At 40.7% G+C, this 15,563-nt stretch overlaps 2 protein-coding genes across 17 annotated transcripts in view; one reads left to right on the top strand and one right to left on the bottom strand.

Moving 5' to 3' along the window:
* Positions 1-9,027, bottom strand: part of PBLD (phenazine biosynthesis like protein domain containing) — a 24,813-nt gene extending 15,786 nt beyond the window's left edge. Inside the window, exons 1-7 of one of the 5 annotated variants that reach the window (XM_074592542.1) lie at positions 8,892-9,027; positions 8,293-8,429; positions 6,012-6,111; positions 2,397-2,495; positions 1,742-1,851; positions 1,565-1,594; positions 946-1,034 (exon numbers count right to left, since the gene is read on the bottom strand). In XM_074592542.1, coding sequence (XP_074448643.1) covers positions 946-1,034; positions 1,565-1,594; positions 1,742-1,851; positions 2,397-2,495; positions 6,012-6,111; positions 8,293-8,376 — 512 coding nt within the window. In that variant the 5' untranslated portion in view covers positions 8,377-8,429; positions 8,892-9,027. Of the gene's footprint in view, positions 1-945; positions 1,035-1,564; positions 1,595-1,741; positions 1,866-2,396; positions 2,496-6,011; positions 6,112-8,292; positions 8,430-8,891 lie in introns of those variants that run through there. The other 4 variants (XM_074592543.1, XM_074592545.1, XM_074592544.1 and 1 more) reach the window with 4 other exon arrangements.
* On the top strand, positions 8,719-15,563 carry HNRNPH3 (heterogeneous nuclear ribonucleoprotein H3). 12 transcript variants are annotated; one of them, XM_074592533.1, is made up of 10 exons: positions 8,719-9,250; positions 10,446-10,582; positions 11,112-11,250; positions 11,805-11,992; positions 12,401-12,487; positions 12,810-12,922; positions 14,291-14,426; positions 14,674-14,754; positions 14,839-14,925; positions 15,223-15,563. In XM_074592533.1, the coding sequence occupies exons 2-10, from the start codon at positions 10,465-10,467 to the stop codon at positions 15,234-15,236; spliced, it is 963 nt and encodes a 320-aa protein (XP_074448634.1). In that variant the 5' UTR covers positions 8,719-9,250; positions 10,446-10,464; the 3' UTR covers positions 15,237-15,563. The 12 variants fall into 12 exon arrangements, with proteins under 12 accessions (XP_074448634.1, XP_074448632.1, XP_074448636.1 ...); XM_074592531.1 differs by having other exon boundaries at positions 9,025-9,250; positions 11,805-11,947; positions 15,258-15,563; XM_074592535.1 differs by having other exon boundaries at positions 9,025-9,250; positions 11,805-11,947.

Here is a 15,563-nt window from a genome sequence, read left to right as displayed (position 1 = left end):
TTCTTATTTATTTCTGAAAACAGAGCATCCTGGAACATTTGCTACCAAAATGCATGCTTCTGTTTCAAGATTTTAATCATTGAAAGAACTACTTCATCACTACAAAATGCAAAGAGTAAGCACTCCACCTTCTTTCAGAGCAAGCAAACAACTAACACCATTCAGATCTTCACTGGATTCTAAAGCCCTCTACAACAGTCTCAAGTCTGTGAAGTTGCAGATACCTCCCTACAAAGTAAAGTCTGAAAGAGTAAAAATAGTAAGTACTCAGATGAAAACACTTTTATCTCCCCACTAGCCCAGTCTTTAAACATTAGTTAGGCCAAACTTGAAGGAAAGTTGTATATAGTAATTTGGCCTGATTAAAGAATTTGTGTTTTGGCAATATATATCCAAATATTGGATATATCATACTTGACTTAACAATGAAACCCAGCTCTCTGAGATTAACAAATGCTTTGAAATAATTTGAATTAGAATTTCCTTGATAAAGCTACTTATGATGCTGTTAAATATGTGTAAGATTACAGTCAAATGGGAACAAGAATCCACGGCTTCTGTCAATGTGCCCTGTCTCACTCAAGCAGACCTCTACATCTATGCAACTATTAGTTCTTCATTTGAGAAGCAAAACTCCTAATTTCCTGCTAGGTTACTTTTTTTCTTTTACTTAGATGGATGGGGAAAATGCACCATCATTAAAACTGTTTCCTACACCCTCTTTTCTTGGAGACAGATTTCAGATTGATCTTATGCAGCTTTGCAGGTTCAATAAGCTCATCTGAGAAGATAAAATAACTCTTTAACACAGGAGTTTCAATTAGAGTTGTTAACCTCCATCTTTTTTAAAATAAGATAAAAGAGCACAGTATGTAAGGAATAGAGGCTAAACAAGCAGACTCAGTTTCTGCACACTTGATTTAAAAAAAAAAAAGTATTAGACACCTGTCATAAGCATCACTGAGGCGGACTAAGAGTTTCTTTGTGTCAGGAGAATAACGGAGATCTTGAACAATCATGTCACCAACAGCTGCCTGGTGGAAAAGATAAAGGACACAGAGAAAAACTCATCATTTGAATATGAAATATTATTTCCTTAACATTTTTGTTGAACAAATTCCCTGCTCGAACAGGACTTATACAAGGTCTTTCATGCAGCCCTCAAGTATATGCAATCAAGAAAAGTAAATCAAGAAAAGTGCATGAATGGACATGGGTAGGTGCTAAGAGCTCTGTATATGACAACTTGGAAAGAAATTCAGGGACCTAGAAGAAGAGGGCAAGGACACTAGATTGCCCTCACATGCATGCAATAGTCTAAAAATGCACTGAAATAAACACTGACACTCCAGTCAATAGTAGTGGGAGACAAAAGTTCAACTCCAGCATTGTGGAGAATTCCATTTCCTGAACTGCATGACTCAGACCTTTAAAGTTTAGTGTTTCAAGTTCAGGAGTAGATCAAGCAATGCCATGTTGCCGCTTTTCAGCCATTTTAATATATAAAAATAAGTATAGCTATTATAAATGTGGTTCTAAGACCACATATAGATTCTTTTTTTACCTTTATTAATTCTTCTACTTCTTTAAGTACCTGAAGAAAAACAAAACACAAAACCACACTGTAAAAAATAGAACATATACATGTACTTATCTATCCAACTATAGATAGATAGATACACATACAAACATAAAGACACAGCTTCCTTGGAAGCCTTTAATGAATAAAATTTTGACTGACCTGGGGGTACGTTATGTAAAGTGGCAAATCCAGGACAATATGATCTTCCACTTTTCTGGCTTTTAATTCCCCACTCAGCGTCACAAATGTGAGAACTGAATTTGTATTTTCTAGAGAGAGAACACTGCAATGTTATCAAACATAAGAATTTGAGCCTAAATTATCATAGCTCTTAGAGTAGCTCAGTATATGCAGAAAAAGTCAGTTATGCAGCTGAAGTATAATAACTACAGTAAATCTGTATTCTAAGATATATTTCGCAACTCACTCAATAAATAATATGCTGAGGCTAATAAACACAGTAATTGCCAGTGAATCTTTCCTGCACATTCCTAGAACGAATGGGAATTTCCTTTTAACAGAAAGAGCAATATTCCCTATTTGTCAAATTCTACTGTACCTCTCCCAGATGACATTTGCATATTTAGCACTTTTCCTAAACAAGAGTAATAGTAGGGCATCAGAATCCAAGTGTAGGCATCAGGCTACAACCTTGTAATTACAGAGCAGTTGTAAAAGATACCTAAGGTATCTCCATGTGTGTTCTCTAACTGTTCTGAATATTGAATTGTCTTTGTTGTAGAAAATAGAGATCTTCTCAATTACAAGTAAATTTCCTAAAAATTATATAGTAATAAATAGCTTGTAAAGGTACTTTGTACATGAAACAACACGGCAGCTGATGCAAGCGTAGCATGACCACAGAGAGGAACTTCATTGGCTGGGGTGAACCATCTGAGTCCAAAGCAGGAACCTTAAAAATAAAGTTTATTAATGTTACGAAGTGGAAGAAGTCTATTTTTTCAATTTATCTCAAAACTTTACGCAGAGCGATGACATTTCAGTTAATCAAAATGCATGTTATAATCAGTGTTGGTCTTAAACACACTTTTGGGAACCTATTTTGGACTGATTTTTGGAATAGCTGTTGTTTTTGAGACAGGTCAACAACAAGAGTCTACTACTAACAGAGGAAAGCCACTGTTAAAAAAGCAAAGGAGCTGCAGAGTAGAAATGCCTGGTGGCCTGGGAACTAGGCCTGTAAAGCAGAAGCAGCCTTGTGAAGCGTAGCTGGCAGCTTTGAAGTGCTGCTGGGTAGCTAGAAACCGGAAACATGCCAAGATATTGTTAGAAGAACAAAACCAACAAACTCTACCAGCAACTTATCACCTGAAAAGGTGAAAAAAAGTCTGGAAAAGGGGGAAAACATCTTGACAAAGTAAGAACCAGTAACTTCCACTGGCTGTTCTAACTGAAAGAACTGTAACAGTCTGCGAAAATAAAAATTGGTCTGGGAAAACCAGAAAACATCACCATCTATAGGCTGTTCCAGGTGAAAAATAGAAATTAACAGCATCTACTGGCTTCTTGAAGTGGTGGTGTCCTACATTCTCTTGTGCGTCTATGACATAAACATTATTTAATTTTTACTCAAAATGGAGCTTCTCTCTTCGAGAACTTTCTGTGCTGCATATATTTCTCCCTTTCCCTAACAGGTCTGCAGAAACCTTCTACAAGATCATGGACCCTTGCCGGGGACACATGGCTAACTCCAAACTCTGACACAGATCACCTTTGAAGTGAGACTCTGTTATTTTACTGGTCCCCCTCTGGGCCCACTTCTGGGCTCAGTTTGGTTTGTCCTCCCATTTCTGGGATGGCTGGGTCCCCTTCTGGAATCTGTTTGTCCTCCCCACTGGAATCTATTTAATGTCTTGGTACCACATATATACATGTAAGTAGTCTATCATAAGTATATCTACTGTTATATTATTGGCAAGTTTGATTACTGACTAGCAATAAGTTTGTAGTAACCTGTAATATTATATATATACTTCTTGCTGCTACTATTGGTTCTTGCTATCCTATTGGTCACTGATAATAATTTGTAATAGCTTGAGAGAAAGATATATATTCACTTTATTAATCATAGGCATACTTGCTAGTGGTGATTTTTGTGGTATTTGTGGTAATCTACAGAATTTAGAAGATAAAGCTTCCATGTCCTTGTGTATTACGGAATCCTGCAAAATCCCAGTCATGATCTCTATACACCTGCAGTTTGGGTGAGCCTTCAGGGGTTAAAGATAGTTTTGTTGGTATAATGGAATCTGTATCAGAGCTAGGTCAATTATGAATTATTTTGCTTAAGCCATCAGTGAAGTCTGGTAAAAGCCTCTAATGTACACTAACACTTTGTTTCACTAGAAATCATATTTCCATTTGTTGTTTAAAAAAATTGGAACCCAAGTGCACTATATGTGGTTCTGCAGAGCTCTTGCACCATGACATTTAAGATAATGCTTATGAAAATATATTTCAAGTGAATAATTACCATACAAACATAACTAAAAGGTGCAAAAGAAATGAACAATATTTAAAAAACAAACAAACAAACAAGTCTTGTCATTTCCCCTGCAAAAAATTGGTGCATTAAAGTCAGAGTGCCCTATCTAATGAAAATAAATACAATCCCAAAAAAAACATAGTGGATGAAACTAATGGACAAGGCAGAGAAGTGCTCCGAGACAGGGCAGACATAGAACCCAGCTGTGAGCCTGCCCTGCGGTGTTAAATGCACTCTCCCAAGTGGAAACTGTGGCTGAAAGCAGGAGGAAACAGTCAGCCATGACTGACCAGAGACAGACAAATTCTGTGACCCACAACACCTGCCTGCATGCTTGAGACATACAGCTGTACTCAGACTGAGAAGGCATTTTGTACTCTCATAAATCAATGTATCCCTAAAATAATGTATATTTTTAAAAATTAAAATTAAATGAAAGGCACTGATCACAAACTCATACTCATGCAGAAACATTTGTCCAGGAGCCCTTATCACAACAATTTATGTTTCAGAAGCAGATGATAGTCTCATAAATGACATTCTGATGTTCCTGGTCTCCTTTCGCTCCCACCACCCCCCAATACACACATTAACACGTGTAGCTCAGTGACTACATTCCTTTGAAAAAATTGTGCACCTCTTCTGCAGCTGTGTGGGTCTGATGTCACAAACTACAGTCCCATTAATATCAAAAGAACCTTAATGAGACAGAAGGTGGCATTTTATGTACTGTCAGATACGGATGACTTGAAAAGAAATAAATGTATTACACATATTGGCAAGGTGTTAACATGAAAAATGTTAACATGAAAAACGAAAAGTATTATCACTTCTTGATTCAAGCAATTAGTGTAACCCTAAAACAAATTCCAATTTATTAACAATAGGAGTAAGTGATGATAGTTATTGCTTTAAGAAAATCCTCTTAATTAAAGAGACTGTACAAAATCCCACACCCTGAACAAACAATCAAATGATAAAGAACAGTTTCTTTGCATACTGTTCTAGGGCCTCTTTTACACAGCCAACAACCCCAAAGCTGTTCATCTCTCTCTTCCACTATGTTGTATCAAAGCAAGGACACGCCAACATGATACCTTAACCTGGAATCTAACTCCAGGCTACTGGTGTTCCAGCCCTTTGGCTCATGCCATCACACAACTGCAAAGTGAGCAGATCCGGCAAACTGATTCAGCTGAAAACTAATCCACAAAGCAAATTCGACAGGACTCTGCCTGACATTTTCTATCTTGTCTAGTGTATCTCCATTTCTCCTACCATTGTATATATGTGGCCTACCAAAGAACACTAGTGAAGTCCCTTCATTCAAACCAATCAAATGAGCAGCCTAATGCCTTTGCTTTGAGCAACTTCGGATTTCCCAATTTTATTGGAAACCAGTGTTTTCCAGTATTTACTCCACAGACAGCTTATGAGACTTTGTGACAAACCCAAATAATAGCTAACAGTTACCCCAGTGATGATTTCCTGAAGAGCCAAGTCAGATTCTACTCACTTTGCCGTCTTGTGCATATAGAATAAGCGCGTTCCATCTCTATTCTTCTGCTTGCATAATAAGAAATTATCTCAGGAGATTATTAGTAGTAACGGAAGTATTAATTGAAGGACCTTTGCACAGCTTTTTTAGGAGATTTTCTACATACAAGTTGCTGATTTAGTAAAAGACACTAAAATAAATGGTCTAATTTATGAATAAGTGTTTGTATATTATAAAATGAATCTGATATGCAGCACAAATGCTTTAAAGAATCCATGTGCAAAAGGCTCATTATTATTATCTTAAGTAAGATCATAACTCCAAGATTTTGCTTTGGCTGTCTTAGCACTGTTCCTTATAAATGCACCCACAATGCCTTCCTATTCCCATGTAAGAGATTTTGGTGGGTAAACAGAACCGCTTACTTTTGGTAAAGTCATCTTCAGGGTGCAGTTTTCTGATGAAAGCAGTTTCTGAAAGGTTCATTTCTGTTGCAATTTTTTGGTGCAAATCTTCATCCAAGTCCTAATGATGAAACAACAAATCCAATTAAAAGCAGGCCAAAAACCACAGAATCAAATTTCTGTCAAATAAATACAGTCGTTTGCTATTATAATAAAACACGGGTTCATTTTTAGTTCAAAATACTTTCTGAGAGTAAAAAAACTGTAAGCATAAAATGTGATATCTAGTTCATCACAATCACTGGGATACATGGGCATTTCTAGTATTTGTCCTATTAGTTTAGAAATTCTTGGAATACAAGGAAAATAAAATCACCAACAAAATTAAATTCAGTCTTTCCACAAACACAAATCTTTTTTTAAAGTCATTATTAAAGTCACACGGAGAAGTCATTATCAACGTGATCTAAAAATAACGACAACTCTCTTGTTATAACTCTGAAAAATCCATGCCAGCAAGAAGCTGAGAGGAGATAAACTGAAAAAGCTGGAGCTTTTCATTCAGCTCTAACTGCCTGCAGATTTAAACCAGTGAACATTGACCCCAGGATACAGGAGTTGTAGCGATGGTGTAAAATTCTACTTTACCCTTGTTCCATTGCTCTCTCCCACAATTACGCTGACTGGCCAGGTTTGAGAATCTGGTCTTTAAAATACTCAAATGCAAACGAAGCAAAGTACTGAGTGGACCTGGTCAGGTTCAACCTCTGATAGATAAAAATTTGCCCTGCTAACTTTACTTATTTCCCTTAATAACTATAATCCTTTTCAGAAAACGATCCCATACTACAGATATGAAACAATTACTGATGTGTATCATAGACCTGTACTTGCACAGTGAATTCTATACAATGGAACAACATTCTAACATTTTACAGTGACAAGTGCTTCTCCTTTATTCCAGGGAAATAGTTCTGACTGTCAATTACTCTAAAGATACTAAACCAGAATAAAGACAAACCAATAGGTTATTAAAAATAATAGAACTTTATTGAAATACTGCCATCCTGTGGCACTTCTGAAACAGAAAGGGCTTGTTTTGCCATTCTTGCATTACTCCCAACGGTTTTTGTAAAGCATCTGCTGAGACTCTGAAGGGAAGAGAGAACAGAAATACTGCTACTAGCTGCACCATACTTTCCTGGATCTTAGAGTAAAATTATGCATTAGAATCTCTGCTTTAACTGGATCTCCACTTTGACACTAAAGCTTCTCGTCCCAGGTACTGCAGAAAAAACTAAAATCTCAGCGCTCCAAAGGCAACGTGCAAGTAAGTTGCCCTCAGAATACATTAATGCAATAAAGTAAAACTAATATAAAAATGCGGTTAAAAGCTTATAGCTTTAAAGTAAGTTTGTTCTGAGAGGGAGTATTTAGATTTTAGGGGCCAAAAATACCTCTGAAGTGAGATGTTCTCAATCATACTCAGTTGATCAGCTATACTGTATGAGACTCGGATAGGCTTAGGAACATTTAGAAAGCATTCATATTGCCAGTACAAGCTATCGCCATTGACCACTCTACATATATTTTCATACTTAAAATTTTCATCAATTGTTACTATACAAATAATATAAGACCTATAAATTTCTAATAGACTTTAGTTTTTGGTAGAAATTGTCAACAATGTACTAAATAGTACGAACTGTTCATAACACCTTGATGAGGAGGATGACTACTGTCAATTGCACTAAAACTACCATGCAACTTTGAAGGAAAACTGGCTGTTTAAGCTTGGCAAAAGCTGAACCTGACACACTAAAACTGAAATACTCAGACACAAGTCTATACTCCTCCTCTTTCCTTCCATAGAAAAAAAAAAGGGGGAGGGGTGTACCACAAAAAACCCACACCAAAACTGACACTTTAACATGTCATTCAAAAACTACTGAGTACTGATTCTATGTTATTGCATTTCCTTTCAGAGGCTTCATTCTGAATCCATTGGCTTAAGAAATTAAGCCATTTCTTTTTTACTTAACTCAAAATAAACCCACTATATTCCTTTAAAAAATGAAAATAAAAAACCACACAAAAAATACAAAGCGTGTCTTGTATTCTGATGGAAAAAGCATACACCTATGCTAATTTCTCTGTATTCTGGAGCATCAGCAAACAACGCCCGCAAGCAGAATTCCCAAGGAAAGGACGCTAAGTCTAATGCAGTGCTGAGCGCTCAGATCAAGTACAGAATGATAAATGCCATTGCAGTCCCTGTTAAAATGGCTGGGTTTTAACTTACATTTTCAAGCAGACAAACTGCCGCAGGATTTCCAGAAAATGGCCGGTTTGTAAAGGCATCAACCGTAAAAATCGGAACTTGCATTGTCGTTTGTGCCTGTTTAGTCTTGAACTGTTTTCTGCAAGGCACTTTCTAACCTGTTTTATCCCCAAACGACAGCAGAACCCCAGGTTAATGTTTCCCTAACGGCAGGAGGAGCCATCGGCCCCCCCATCCCGTCACTTTCGAGGACGTGCAAGGACTCGAGCCCGCTTCTACGCCCCCAGCACCCAGCCTGTTTAGAATTATTTTAACCCCCTTCTTGAATCGCTTCTACAGGCTCCAGGACGCTGTGGAGGCCCTTCCACCACAGCGCCCGGCCCATTTTGTCTGAAGGCAGGAGCTGTGCAAGGCCTGTCCCCATCCCCGGCCTGCCGCGGGTTTCCCACAGCAGCGGAGTCGCGGAGAGGCGGGCAGCCACTGCGTGCGCCCACAGCGGACAAAACTCCCCATCCTTCCTCCCTTCTAAGCCGAGGCAGCCAGACAACGACACAGACTCGAAGGCACGATCAGCCTACGTAAGGCAATGCCGGGCAGCCGTTAACGAACGAACGACCGACCTCCACGCCCGCTTGGCGCCAAGCAAAGGCAGGCCCAGTACACATGCGCCCCGCTCCCTCCCCCCCTCCAGCAGAGTCCTGACAGGAATTGGCGGGAACTCCCCGTCCGCCCCGCTGCGCGTGCGCCCTCGCCGCCGCTCGCTGGAGGTGCGCGTGCGCGGGTGCCGCCCAGCCGGGGCTGTAGGAGAGTGGCGTGGCTATCGCGATAGTTGCGCGGCTGGGACGCCATTCTGCCCATCTGCGTTGCGTAGGTTGCGAGCCCGCCGGCCGGTTGGGAGTGAGGAGGCGGTTCCTTTCTTCCGTTCTTCCCGGCAGAAGCTCCCGCCGGGACACGTCGAAGGGTGTGTGAGGGTCTCCCGGTGAGTGGAAAAGGGGAGAGGGGACGCGGGGAGCGAGAGCGAGGTGCCCGCAGGCAGGATGGCGATAGCTGCAGGGGCTCGGGCCCTGAGGCGGGCGGGCCTCTCCACCCCTCGTCGCGATGTCGGGGTGGCTGCACGCCTGCGGCGGCCGCGGGCGCCCGCTCTCCCGGGGGAGGGCGCGGAGGGGGGAGGGGTGGGCGGTGCGGTGGCCTCTCAGCGGAGCCTCGTTCCCGAGCGCGGCCGCCATTTTGAGTGGTGGAGGAGAGGGCGGTGGCGGGGCCAGGAGAGCGGCCGGCGGTGGAGAGGAGCTCCCTAGAGGGGGCTGAGATTGGGCGGGAGGAGGCTGGGCGGCTCCATCGAGGCGGAGAGGTGGCAGTGGGGCGCGGTGGGGAGCCGGGCGGGAGACGGGGGGACCGCCCCGGGAAGGCGCGGTAAATGGCGCCGGGGAGCGAGTGGCGGGTCAGGGCCGCGGGTCGGAGGGACGGGCGCTGATGGCGGTTCCCTCGCTGACGCGGCTCGGCGGACGGGTGGCGCGTTGTGGGGGCGCTGCCGGTACACGCATAGACACCCCCCCGCCATTACCGCCAGCCCCCCTTCCCCGTCGGGGTCTCGATGCGCGGGGCCCGCCTTGAGGCCCGGGCGGTCGCGGCCCGCTGCCCCTCAAGGTGATCCTGAGGGTCCTCGGCCCTGGTAATTCGAGGTAAGGCGTTGGCGGGGTTCCCAGAGGAAGAAAACAAATAAAAATACCCAACCCCCCACAAAAAAACAACTGGGAGCGTGGCCCGGGGCGCTCTGTGTGCAGACAAAGGAAGGCCTTGTGTTCCCACGCGGGAACCGTTGCGTGGTTCTTATTCCTCCTTCAACTGTCACGCATTAAAAAAAAAAAAAAAAGAAAATAACGAAAAAAAACCCCGTCTAGGGCGGGTGTTGAATGTACTGAGTAAATAATGAGCTTTATGTGCTGTGCCTACCCACGTGCTGACCTCTCTACGCGGCCTGTTCCCTATCAAAGTTATGGGGGGTTCTAGGTGTATGCGTGCTATTAGATGTGATAAAGTACAATTTTAAATACGTAACAGAAATAAAGCTAATTATCCGTTACGCTAGTTATCTGAAGAAAACCCACCAGACTTCTTTTGAGGGGAGGGACTTAGGCATATATGGAATCTCAAAATTTTTCCTTTTTTTTTTGTAGGCTTTGATTTAAATAAAAGATGGACTGGAGTGGAAAACACAATGGGCCAAATGATACAACTAATGATGGAACAGTGGTACGACTTCGAGGCCTGCCGTTTGGTTGCAGCAAAGAAGAGATTGTTCAGTTTTTCCAAGGTACCTCTAGTATAGTCAAAGTGTAGTGACTTGAGTTTTCTTGTATCTTTTACACAATGTTTTGCACATTTTAATTTGTAGTAGCTGTTAACGGGATGGATGGGAGGGATTGTGTTAAAATATATCTTAAGTACGAATTATGCCCTGTAAATGAAGTACAAATAACCGTAGATGTAGTAAAACACAGTATGTATCTAATTTTGTCGAGGTGGTAGACATATTATGCATATTGGGATAACCTGAATGTTAGTATTTGGATCAGTTAAATTGCTTAATCGGTAGTTATATTTTCTTCATGTAACTTAGGTGGTTGTATTTTTGCATAGTTTAAATGGAAAAGTAGTATGGCTAAATCCATAAATGTTTAATGAAAGATTATTGGCTTGTATTGTTGGGTGATGGGGGAAACAAGGTGGTTTTCTTTTTCGTTGTTGTTGTTTAGATATGCTTTAAGTATTTGCTACAGATGGGAATGTTTCAGCCTTTAACACTGTTCCCCTTGATGGGGTTATTTGTCCTTGGGTTAAAGGGTTGGAAATCGTGCCAAATGGGATAACATTGACGCTGGACTACCAGGGGAGAAGCACAGGGGAGGCCTTCGTGCAGTTTGCTTCAAAGGAGATAGCAGAAAATGCTCTGGGGAAACACAAGGAAAGAATAGGGCACAGGTGGGGATGGAGAGTTTGGGATGGTGTTAAATCTTTATTTTTGGGGGTTGTGGGTCAGTAATGCTTTTGGGGGGGTTGGGGACCATTATATGGAACTGGGTGTTTTTAAGAATTTTTATAACTGATCCTACGTTAACTTGGGAAATACAGTAGATTTGGGGGGTGGGGGAGACAGTATTGCTCTGGGTAGTTTGCTAAACTCAGAACATTGTTTCAATCGTTCTTGCGTAGGGTAATTTGTGATAAATGCTACTATAGCTAGACATTGTTTTTCAACAGTATGTTTCTCATACTGGAAAGACATGTTTTATGCTTAATTTGTACAGCTAGAATTTTCACATAGTAATTTTTGCCACTGTAAAGTGTTTTGTTGTGTTCTTTTTATACACTTAAGATTCTTACGGTTTTGAGGAGAAACTTAAGTTGTATGGTATCTCTAGTCACTTCTATTGGATTGTATGTTTAGTTATAGAAAATGTAGTATGGCCTTTTATAATATTCAGACAGCTTATGCATGTATTCTTACTGGTACCTTAAAAATCCTCTTTTATTAGATATATTGAAATCTTCAAAAGTAGTAAGAGCGAAATCAGAGGATTCTGTGACATGCCAAGAAGAATGATGGGACAACAACGACCTGGACCATATGATAGACCATTAGGAGGAAGAGGGGGTTATTATGGAGCTGGGCGTGGAAGTATGTATGACAGAATGCGTCGAGGAGGTGGTGGATATGACGGTGGTATGTTTACCTAATGAATGGAGGTTCTGTTGTCAGTTTCATGTTTCTGACGTCTTTGTCAAGAAATAAAGAAATGGCAGTAGCTGCAGTACTCATTAGGTTTGACATGCTTCTCAAAAAAATTTGTACTTGTAATGGATCGGAAAACGTGGCTTACTATTTAAGATTAATGGAATTAGTAAGGAAACTGTATTTTCAACAGAATTTGATCTCACTTGCATGTTTCAGTCCTTTTACTGTATAAAAGGAAACTTACATTTGTACTCTGTTCAGAAAACCAGGTTTAACAGTCTGTAGAGGCTGGTTGCAAACTTCTGGGTGCCCAAAGACTGAAAAATTGACTCTTGCGTTGCTCTGTGAATTTTGAATAATAATGTAATCATTCCTTTCCGTCTCTCCGTTGCACAGGATATGGTGGCTTTGATGATTATGGTGGCTATAATAACTATGGCTATGGAAATGATGGCTATGATGACAGAATGAGAGATGGGAGAGGTAAAAACCAATTTTTTTAATAGTTTGTTTAAAAAGATTTTTATATTATTTGAGTTGTAAGACATAGTATTTCCAAGGCAGAAGTCATACTTTCTTCGTTAGTAAAGAAAGAAGGTTTTGTTAAAAAGGGGGGATTGGGGAATCTCAGGAAAATGCTTAGGCTATCTTCCGATTAGGTGTTTGGGTTGATAGACAGGAGGTGTAAACATCTTGCATTCAGTGGCATAAAGTGAGTGCTTTCAGGAAAGCATCAGTGACTTTTCTGGCTTTTCATGATGATCTTACAGGTGTGTGGTTTTGTTCATTTTGGGTTTTTTAATAGGCATGGGAGGACATGGCTATGGTGGAGATGCCGGGTCTGGTTTCCATGGTGGCGGTCACTTTGTTCACATGAGAGGACTGCCTTTTCGAGCAACAGAAAATGATATTGCAAATGTAAGTACAGTGGGGGGAAAAAGCTTTCTAATGCCAAGAGTTTCCATGTTCTTGTCTTTGCTATTCCAAACTCAGTTGAAGTTCTCAAACAAGTGATTGATAGCTCAAACTCATCTGCTAACTAAAGTCACAGCCCTTTATGTTTTACAAAGTAAATGAGCTTTCATAAAGGTAATGTCTGAGGTAGGATTACTGAAGTGGTCAGCCAGACTATATTTAACATTAATCTCTGTACTCTTTGCTCTTTCATTTCCATAAAAGGTGTACTGGGGAAAGAGAGCAGTTGTTGCAATCAATATCCTCATTTTAAGGCTTTCAGAAGTTTGTTTAAGCTTAATTGAAGATTAATAGTTTTGTAAAAGAGCAATAGCAGATGTGAAACTCTGATTGTAGTTTGTACATTTGTTAGTTGACCTGAGACTTATTTTTGGAGGGAGAGTGTGGGAAGAGTGTAGGGAGCTGTGTTCAGCTGGAGGGGACAGTATTACGTTACTCGTAAGAGATCAGGCTGGCAGATAAAAGTGCATCTGCCAGATTTTGGAAGTACGTTCTTGTGTCAGATATAGATGTGGTAGTTGTAGCGGGGGAAAGTTTTCCTGGGATGTAAGGTCTAGTTTAAACATAGCCTCTCTACGGGAGGGCTCCATCTTTATTATTTGCACCTATATGTTATATATATGGAACACCAGTCTTAAGCTTGTGCTCTTTTTGGCTTTGATTTTTGTTTGTTTTCTTTGAAATTGAGCTATATTTTCTTCTATCAGTTTGTTTTCTTTAGTCTAAAGACTCTTCAAGAACAAGGGCCAGACTTCAGGCTTTGATTGAGAGTACGTTATTGCAAGTTGATGAGTAGTACTTCAGTAGTACACCAAAGGCTCGTTTGCACATACTGTTTGGTAGAAAGGCTGTTAGTCAGAAAGATTGCTGTATCTCTGAGCAGTCTGACTGACAGCTTTTTTTGCATTCCATAAATATGTCCTTGCTTTGAGAAATCTATTTGGCTCTGCTTCTTCAGAAACAAAATAATTGTTTTCCTTTTCCAGGATGGCATCATGTTAGAACTTGTTGCTTAAAGCAATGTGTGTGGGCAGGAATTTTTGTTTGTATCTTTGCCTTTAAAGAAAGCTCCTCAAACTCTAGCTGCAGCTCTTCGAGTTGGGTAAATAATAATAGATTGTAGGTGTAGATCGACCTAATGTTGAAGGTCCACTATCACTAAGTAATACTCTGGAAATCAGTAAATTTGTGTGGTAGGATGAGATGAAGTTAATGTAGTGCTCCACTGACCGCTGGGATGGGGGGGGGGGAAAGGTGCCTGGCTTGAATTCTGCATTAATGTGACTTATTTCTTCTTGTTTTTATTCTTAGTTCTTCTCACCATTGAATCCTATAAGAGTTCACATTGATATTGGGGCAGATGGAAGAGCCACAGGAGAGGCAGATGTGGAATTCGTAACACATGAGGATGCAGTAGCTGCCATGTCTAAGGATAAAAATCACATGCGTGAGTGTCGTGTTCACTTAAAGCTTTCATCGACCAGGCTTTAGCAGGGCATATAAGGGGTTCAACAGCATTTAACTTCAGTTGCTGTGCAGTAAATACACAAACCGTAAGACTTCTGCCATTTATCACATTTCAGACTCACTTTTAACTGTTAACTTGTAAGTTGGGTGTTTTCTTTTGCTTTAATATCTCTGTGCTTCTGGTGCCTGAAACAAAATACAAAGTAAGGCTTTTTTGTTTTCTGCAGAGCATCGATATATTGAACTATTCCTGAATTCGACTGCTGGAGGTGGCTCTGGAATGGGAGGCTATGGCAGGGATGGAATGGGTACGTATCAATTCCAGACTTAGCTGATGCTTTGCTGAGTCTAATGAGTTCCCGGCTTGTAACGATGCCCTTCCTGCTTTTCAGATCAAGGTTACGGCTCTGTTGGTAGAATGGGAATGGGTAGCAATTACAGTGGCGGATACGGAACTCCCGATGGCTTGGGCGGATATAGTAAGTAACAGTTCTGTATTAAATGTATTTCATGAAAATGTTGCTGCATCCGTCTTCTGATGGATGACTGGGGAGGGCGGTGGGTTTTGTGTGCTGTGGAGTATTTTTGCTGGGAGAAAGGGAAGGAGGGGTAGTGGTTTAATTTAAAGTGTAAATAACTTGGGGGTTTATGCATTTTGCTGTTGCAGCAAATGCTTGTCTAAGAAAACTAGTGCTAAGTATTGTTGTTTTAGTGTAAGTTGAGTCATCTTCAACTAACTGTTATGTATTACCCATCACATCTTTTCTTTTTTTAAGGTATGTATGCGTGACCTTGTGTCAATTGTTTGCAGGTCGTGGCAGTGGAAATAGTGGAGGATACTATGGGCAAGGCAGTATGGGTGGAGGAGGATGGCGTGGAATGTATTGAAGGATAGCCTTGCTTCTACAAAACATCCTGGAAGAAACAGTCTCTGGTCTACTAGACTTTCTTACAAAATTTAATTTCTTTTGTATTTTAAGAACTTTATAATGACTGAAGGAATGTGTTTTCACAATATTATTTGGTAAGCAACAGATTGTGATGGGAAAATCTGTTTTCTGTAGGTTTTATTTGTTGCATACTCTTGACTTTAAATAAATTTTTATATTCAAACCAC

The sequence above is a fragment of the Larus michahellis genome, chromosome 6 (assembly GCF_964199755.1).
Source record: "Larus michahellis chromosome 6, bLarMic1.1, whole genome shotgun sequence".
NCBI classification, from domain to species: domain Eukaryota; kingdom Metazoa; phylum Chordata; class Aves; order Charadriiformes; family Laridae; genus Larus; species Larus michahellis.
Note: the sequence above shows the minus strand (reverse complement) of the source record. Positions and strands in the feature narration are given on the sequence as shown.